The 8,696-nt window shown below is 33.3% G+C and overlaps 1 protein-coding gene across 1 annotated transcript; it reads left to right on the top strand.

Annotated features, from left to right (window-relative positions):
* Positions 1 to 3,270: 3,270 nt before the first annotated feature.
* LOC124446346 lies at positions 3,271 to 4,181 on the top strand. Its single transcript, XM_046997193.1, has 4 exons — positions 3,271 to 3,362; positions 3,475 to 3,620; positions 3,749 to 3,949; positions 4,029 to 4,181. The coding sequence occupies exons 1-4, from the start codon at positions 3,328 to 3,330 to the stop codon at positions 4,157 to 4,159; spliced, it is 513 nt and encodes a 170-aa protein (XP_046853149.1). The 5' UTR covers positions 3,271 to 3,327; the 3' UTR covers positions 4,160 to 4,181.
* The last annotated feature ends 4,515 nt before the right edge of the window (positions 4,182 to 8,696 follow it).

Genomic DNA, 8,696 nt, shown 5'->3' with positions numbered 1-8,696 from the left:
CCCAAGTTAGTGAAAACAAACTTTCTGACGCAAGGGTAAGACGATTTCTGTTACCACTAAACAACATAATTTGAAAACAATATAGGCGTATTGTTTTATTGATGAGGCTCACTGTGATAACAAAAGATCCCTAGGCAGCCATGTTATTACTATAATAACCCCACTGGTACATAGACTCAGATGAACCTTATAGTGGTGGTGAGAAAGATCTGTTATATTTGCTAGTGACTGACAATACTTTATGCACTTGTTGACGTAGCATAGACATAGACATTGAAATCGTCACGATACGTCAGTTTCAAAAGGCCTCATTTTTTTACACCCTGTACATTAGGCCATGGTAAATAAAAGAAATTTTAATGGTAAAATTTGCCGTCAATGTAATTCTGGTCATCCTTAAATTTGTCCGGGTATAAAGTTTGATATTTTTATCAAGGTTTATGATTGGTTCAAAGTACATTGAAGTACAGTACGCTATGGAAATGACAAATCTGAAAAGCAAGAATTGAATTTTATCACAAACGTCTAAATAACCCATTGCCTGGAGAACTTGTTTTATTTATGAAAGGTTTTAAATTTCAAACCGTACATTACACCATCGTTGTTATTCTCCATATTTCTTTTATGTTCTCAAATGAAAAGAACGCAACTTGTAACTCTTCTGGGACAAAATGGCAAAGTTATTACTTGAAACTGTTATTACAGATAACTAAAGCAATGTATTCAAAAATAATAATACTAAATGAAGAAGCACTCTCAACATCAGTGCATAAGCTGGCTGCTTCAGGCTGCCATGCTGCTATGACTCACTGAAAAGCAGAGAATCGACAAAAAATAAATAAATAATTTTTAAAGAAGATATGGACCTCAAAGATCTACAATAAACACTCGAATTGTCATTCCAAACGTCGTTACAAAACCATTGATGTACGCTAAACTACAAAATATTTTATCTTTCTTCCATTAAACGAAGGTTTTTCCAACAATACCAAATACACATACATTGCGACAATGCATGGGAAAGCAATATAATTCCAAAACGATAGGATTGACATATGGCTGACCAACTAAATATTCCTAATATGTATATGTGAGTTGAAAGAGACCAATCAGAAGCATGTTGTAAAAATACTTAACCTGTTCAACAATTTCTTTTTCAGTAAATAAAAAAAAACAATATAGCTAGCGCAGCATTAGAGTTGTGTAAATAGGCACGTTTTCTTTGATTAAACATAAAAATTATCTAAGTTGGTCAATTTATTTGACACAAAAACATATAGAGTCTTGAAATAAATTATTTCACTAAATTGAGAAAATTTCAGAAATTGAGTAAGTTATCATCAATTCCCGTTGATTAAATGTTTGCTGATAGCAAAGGTACTAGAAATTTTTTGCAACAATTAAAAGCAAAAAACATGTCATCATTTCCAAAACAACATACCAAGTATGGTAATTTCTAGATTTTTCTCCTTTTTTTTCAACTAATTTGAATCTTTATAAGATCCACAGTTGTTTGTGGAGTATTCTACATATGAGGAATTCAATGCTTGTACGGCCGAAATTGTAAAGTAAAATAGTTTATAGTAGATGCCTATAATAAGCTTTCATTAAGTGTTTTAGTCGGTGTAAATGTTTTCATCGTCATCAGCTATATTATGAACTTTTACAACAATATAATCTATTTTTATATGCTTAAGTAAACTACACTCAAAGATTACAAACTTAGAGATAATATACTTCATGAATAAAAGCTTATTTTACATATTTACATAAATGAGCACTGGTGTCAAATATATCTTGAGGGTTCAAAAAACAGCTGTTTGTCTTTTGATTACAGCACGAGGCCAAGTTTGCAATGAAAATAGAAAAACTGTAGAGAAATCTGTTATGGTGGTGATCACAAATCTGAATCTTATAGTTTATCCCAATAAGCCTGAGGAACAAAAGTCGTTCATGAAATTTCACTTTATTGATACCAATTTTGTGTGATATCTACCCAATGTCAGTTGAGAAAAGAGGTTTAACTTGACCTTCTTGATTAAGATGGATGGGGAAAATATCATATGGCTACAACACCAAAACTATCTACAGAACAGGAAACACATGCAAGTGATTCAAAAGCAAACGATTTTCGATCTGAATTAGCTTAAATTTGTCTTCCTGTGCAGCGCTTCCAAAAACACAACACTTTCCTGTCTAAAACTCCATAGATTAAAGTGCACATACAGTTATTTTTAGTTTTTTAATCTCAAATAGATTTTGGATAAATAATACAAATGCCGTTTACAGAATTTGAATAACTTTTTTCGTTTTTGAGTTATCTTTCGGCAAAGATGCGAATAAAACCTAAATTTCAACGTTTTGTAAAAACTGTCGAGAGCTCTAATCCGTGGCATGGGACTTACTTGTGACGTCATTTAAGGAACACAGACTGACCTCCAATAAAACTTACACTGTTTATGCATGTGAACAAACACAAAAATGCCAGATCGATGTGTAGTTTTTGGTTGTTCTAACGTAGCCAGTTTGGAGAAAGGCATTTCACTTCATCGCATACCATTTTTTAACGACGAAAGAAGCGAAGCTAAGCGTAGGAGAAAGCGATGGGTCAACTTTGTGAAAGCTACTCGCGATAAGTGGGTCCCCACAAAGAATTCCGCAGTTTGCTCGGAACACTTCACAAAAGATTCGTTTTCTCGGCAATTCGGCTCGCTTTCTGAATCAGAAAGTAATTTTGCACCTCGACTCATTCGAGATGAATTCGGAATCGTTGCCTACCCGAGCATTTATCCTCGAAAAGATGACAATGAACTTACAACACGGGATCGCAGAATGGTGAGTACGTTAAAATTATACATACGCATATCTACATTTTACCTGGAATCTGTGTGAGAGTATATTTCATAAATACATGCCATTTTAGATGAAAAGAAAGTGGATATCTGATTATAAAAGAGAGGTTGAATCAGAAAATATTCCAAGTACAAGTAGCGAACCTCAAGAGCAAATAGAAGAAACAACTTGTGATGAGCCTTTATTTGAGACCCTTTATTTGACAAATGTGCTCATGATTCCAACATAAAACCACGCAAATGGCTAAATGAAGGTAAAAAATCTAAAAAAATTCTTGTTGCTATTAAAAAGAAATATTATGTGTTTAATAATCTCTTATTCATTGCCTTGTCTTTAGATTCTATATCATACAATAAGATGTATGCAACTTTAACTAAACCAAGGTTGATTGCTGGAATCGTTAAAGCTTCTCCAATGTCACAAACAAGTGCATTGGAGGGATTTCACTCAGTTCTTAACCAGTTTGCACCCAAAATGATAAGCTACTCTTTTCCTGGGATGTTCTGCAGGTATTCTATGAAACATGTGTGATGAAACACCAATGTGTCATTACAGTTTTTATTCCCTTGTGCCAATTTAAACTTCTTCAAGAAATTGAATGCAATTTTATATTTCATGAAGGCATATCCTTGCTGTAACTCACTTCAACAGCAATTTGGACGGGGATAATCAAGAGGTTAATGGAGTTCCCCAGGTTAAAGTGCATTATCCAAAATTTAAAAATGGTGAAGCTGTTGTAAGAAATGTAAAAGTTGCTCAGGATTTTGGTAAGGTTATTTAAGACATTTCTCCTACTGCCAGATATCATGTGTTTAATGCCATAATAATGAAAGCCTTAATAAGAAATGATTACCATAAAATAAAATTTTGAATAATTTGCACATTGCTCCTCCAGGGTATGTTGAAGATATTTATCAAGTGTTGTGCTCTGCACTCATTGATGAGGAAACATTGAGAAAAGCCAAAGGTGATCTTTTACGAATGACTCCATTGCCAATGAATTCCATGTTGGACAAGCAATCAAAAAGTGAAGCTATCTCAAAAAAAGCAAGAAGAAAAAGCATGCCAGCTGTACATTTCCCCCCAACTAAGCCAGGTTTTACAAAAGGCATTACTTGCTTTGAGTTAATTTGAATCTTATTTTTGGAACTGACTCACTTTATTGTTTGATATAGCTGAAGTATCACCTCTCCAAGAAATAATCACTAATCAGAGAAATGAGAGAGCAGCACCTCGATGCACTGTGTGCAAGAATTGGATGAAAGGCCATAAAAATATAATGAACTGTCCAAAAAACCGAAAGTAACCAGTTTTTTGGACCTGGTGGTATGAGCCCAATTAGTTGGAATTCAGTGAAGTGTGAATTGACTGCATGGACAGAATAAAGAGAAAGGAATTGTAATTTTGTATGTTTTGTATAACAAGTATAAGTGTGAATCGAAGATGCAATAAATCAAGAGTGGCTTAAATCATTCCACACTTCACTGAATCCCTACTAGCTGGGCTCATGCAAACAACACCTAAAATAATATATAATGTTATGTTATTTTACAAATTGACCTCTTCATACCCTGCAAAGTGTTCATTTTTTTTAAATTAAAAGTTTTTCGAATAACATGGTAAGCACAAGCTGGAAGTGGAATTCTTTTGTCTCGAAGAATGCCATGTACCATTCTTGTAAATTCTCTATATGCAACAACTCGAAAAACCCTGAAAAGGCATAATACACAAGGTCCATTAAAACAGGTAGGAGTCCCTAAAATACAAATTTTGCAAGTGTGCATTCATAGATAACCCAGACAGAAACATTTAACTAATAATTCTAACAAACCTTTGCTCCAAGAATCCTTTATGATATCTAACTCCATCTTGTCTTTGGTGAAGATTGGCAGCTAAATTTAATGCCAGCGATTGAGGCAAATGGCATCAAATCCTGGATGCTCTGTTATGCATTTTGGCTGCCTTCCTAATTCGGATACCACCATATGATCTTGCATTTCAATCATGCAATTGGCAATTTCGTGGCAGCATCTACATTCTTTTGGATTAACCAAAAGAGGAACACGGCAGTTACCACAATGGCATCTGTCTAAAGCTTCGGCAACAATAAATAAACAAATTTTCCAACTTTTCTTACCAAGAATCAAGAGGAACTTCATTTTGCATTCTGCGTTCGAGCTCTTCTGTTTGGCGTCTTTCTTCATCTGTCTCTCTAATATAGTTTTCTAACCACTCTTCATCTGCAAATGGTTCGTTTTCATACGCTTCAGCTTGGCCATACTCAAAATCGCCATCGGTGTTTCGGAGCGCATTTGATGACGATTGATCTTCGTCTTCTAAATCGAATTCCCGACTGTTCAATTCAATATTTTCCACTGTTGTTGCTGTACTCGACTCAGAATCAGATGTGGACATGTTTCGTACAATTTTTATATTAATTTCAAAGCAATATATAAAGAATTGTTATTTCACACTATGTTGTTTTGTATGCAGCGCATTCATACGTTCCTTAAATGACGTCACAAACCTCTCGTTTTAAGTCCCCTCAGCGGCGCGGAAATTTCTCAAAAGCAAGCTAATTCAAACCGCAAAAGAACTTTGTTTTTTCTTTTTTTACGAAATTTTTTTAGAAATCATATTTTCCACAGTCTAAACTTTAAAATTTCAACGAATTTGGAAATAACTGTATGTGCACCTTAATGGATTGACGGCGTGCGAGCCGAGAACTCTAAAACAATAAGAAACTAATAGATTTAACAAATTAGTTTCTGCAGAATAAAACATGTCCAACCGAGCTGTCGTGAAATAAATATGACCCAATGCAAAGCAGAAAACCGTGCTGATGCAAAAGAAAAATGTCTTACGATTCTGAGTGTCTTTGAAGTCTTGAGTTGGATTGTAGATGAGACTGTGTGACATTGGAGAATGCTTTTAGTGCTTTTTTTTTGTTTGATCAATGCTCGAGCGATTATGGAGTAAACCACAGTCATGAACATTACTGGGATTATGTAGAAACAGGCGTAAAAAGCAAGCAACGTATAAATGTAATAACGACCTTCAGGACCTAAAATGCACGGTTGAGTTGCTACTTCAACTACCATAAGAACACAAACGATTTTTATCTTTCGTCGACTGAAAGAAGGTTTCAATGGATGAACTATTGCACGATAACGTAAAAATGAAATGATCAACATCATAGATACTCCACTTATTTGAAACCAAACAATTGTGCGATCCATACGCACGCAGTTGAACGATGTAGTGACTCTTATGATGTATATTGGAAATATTTGTAGCAGTACCAGCAAGTCACATATCGCGAGATGCAAGACAAGAAAGTAGAAGTTCTTCTTTAACAAAAACTTTTGTTTTAATAACGAAGCGATCACAAGACTATTTCCAATAACGCCAAATGAACATATCGCGACAATTGAAAATGTATAAGCTTCCATGACGATAAAATTGATGTATCTGAGTTACGTACTAAATGTCGCTACTAAATGTAGGTGAAAACGGACCAATCAGACACAATCAAAGATTACGCTGAGAAAATCCTTAATTCCAGCTGTGGATCGCCCTGCAGCTGTACTAAATGCTAATAAGTAGGTTAATTCCCAAGAATGAACTGCATTAAATCATTTAAGATTTTCTTAAATCAATTAGATTTTTTTAACTAAATTGTTTCACTTAACGCGTATCAAACATTTGCTCAGTACTTTCATACACAATATTCTTTTCATTAGTTAAGAAATACTATACAAAGAGACAAATTTGAGCTAGGTCAAATAACAAAACACTACCCTTTCAATCACTTGCATGTTCTTGTTTTAGTGGTTTTATGTGTTTGAATTACATAATGTTTTTAAAGAGGTCTTTTATGTAGTTCAATATACAGACTGAAGAAGACTTCTTACGCTTGTTTTAATTGTATATGAGACTGTTTTGCATTGGAAAAAGCTCTAAGTGCTTTTCTTTGTTTGATCAATGCTTGAGCAATTATGGAGTAAGTTAAAGTCATGAAGATTATTGGGAAAATGAAGAAACATAAATAAAATGCAAGCAATTTGTAAATGTAATAACAATCTTGAGGATTCACAATGCACTTTTGAAATGTTATTCCAACTGTCGCAACCAAACCAATGATGTATGCTGAGCCACAAACGATTTTTATCTTTCGTCGACTGAAGGAAGGTTTTAATGGATGAATTATCGCACGATAACGTAAAGCTGAAATGATCAACATCATAGAAACTCCACTTATTTCAAAAAAATATTTATGCCATCTATTGAGCAGTCCCAACAAAATGAGTTAATTTTTAAATTGACATGCAAGATTTCAGAAAAGATAAGTTTATTAATACAAATGCGTCACATATCACGAGATGTAAGACGAGAAAGTAGTAGTTCTTCTTTAACAGAATCTTTTGTTTAAATATTGAAGCGATCACAAGGGTATTTCCAAAAATAACAAATGTGCATATTGCAATACTCAACACAAAGAAAATTTCCATGATAAAAATATGATAGATATGATAGTCTTACTATACGTTTTGGAGTGGTCTGTATATCTCTGTATTTCGCTTTGCAAATACCAAAAAGAACTTGGTTTTTCGGTGCTCTGTAAGTGAAATACTCAACAAATGTGTTATATAACTTGTTCTGCCTTCTATGTTAGCTATACTGACCAATCAGAATTCATGAAAGTTTATAATGTGTAATTACAAAACCAATCATCAACAAAACTTAACGCTTTTTATAATATTTAATTTTAAAATATTATTACAGTTAAATAAAAGCAAACGCACGTAACGTCTCATCACAGCTCAAATGTGAAGAGGCACGTTCCCTAAGACAAAGTGCATTCAAAAGTATCCAAATTTACCACATTATATTCGACGAAAAGGCATATTGAACAATAAATTTTGACTGTTTTACGCAAAATCATTACATGAAATTCCATAAAATATCAATAACCTCAATGATCAAATGCTTGTCCATATTTAAGGTCATGGAAACAAGCATAAACTGACGGAAACGGAAAATGACTTTCCTACGGGAATTTTTAGCTTTTTCATTTTTCTATATTACACTTTCCAAATGCCATGAAAAACTGTTTATTACTTTCGAAGTTGTTCAAGAAAATTGTTTTAAAACATAGCAATACAAGTTTACGTGTCTGCTCTTTCTTATTCGTTCTGACTTATTGCTTTAAACACTCCAAATACACTCGCTCATGTTTCACTATCCTAGACACTGCCAACACTCAATTTCTCTAAAACTTAATGAAGCCTTACTCATATGCAAACAAAATCCGATCTTAACAAACAAATTAAACATTTAACACATTTTCTAATTGTAAATATTATAACTTGTCTCTATCACACTCATATCTACCTTTTTTCTATCTTTACGTGTACCTTCATGTTTATTTTTTTTTCGACATTATTGTTAACCTCTTTTATATTTTATACAAGATATTTCAAACAGTGGTCATTTTATAGGAGACAAACATTGTTTTTAACAGTGGAAAAGGACACTAATTTATTTTAATTTGCTTTTTTCTGAATGCGAAGCCATTTTAGGTTCTATTTATTAATAATTTACTTATAGCTTTCTGTATTTACATTTCTCTCTAGAATCTTTAAAAGAACATGCATCAACACTTTTCCAACATTCCAAAGATGAAAAAAATGAGAAATAGTATCAAAATGAAGAAAACTTTTATTATTTACTAGAAAAATAATGACGAGTATCATTACTTATTTGGGTTCTAGTGAGCACGTTAATATTGCTTAAGATATTTTGCAGATAACTTTAAGTTATTTTGGTAAGTTTCTGTGTTG

The sequence above is a fragment of the Xenia sp. Carnegie-2017 genome, unplaced genomic scaffold, assembly GCF_021976095.1.
Source record: "Xenia sp. Carnegie-2017 unplaced genomic scaffold, XeniaSp_v1 HiC_scaffold_12, whole genome shotgun sequence".
Taxonomy (NCBI): domain Eukaryota; kingdom Metazoa; phylum Cnidaria; class Anthozoa; order Malacalcyonacea; family Xeniidae; genus Xenia; species Xenia sp. Carnegie-2017.
The sequence above is the reverse complement of the archived record's forward strand: the minus strand, read 5'-3'. Positions and strand labels throughout refer to the sequence as shown.

Coding starts and splice junctions, on each gene's coding strand:
- LOC124446346 (XM_046997193.1), top strand. CDS start 3,328: ATGATAAGCTACTCTTTTCCTGGGATGTTCTGCAG. Junction 3,363..3,474: donor TTTCCTGGGATGTTCTGCAG/GTATTCTATGAA, acceptor TATTTCATGAAG/GCATATCCTTGCTGTAACTC. Junction 3,621..3,748: donor AAAAGTTGCTCAGGATTTTG/GTAAGGTTATTT, acceptor TTGCTCCTCCAG/GGTATGTTGAAGATATTTAT.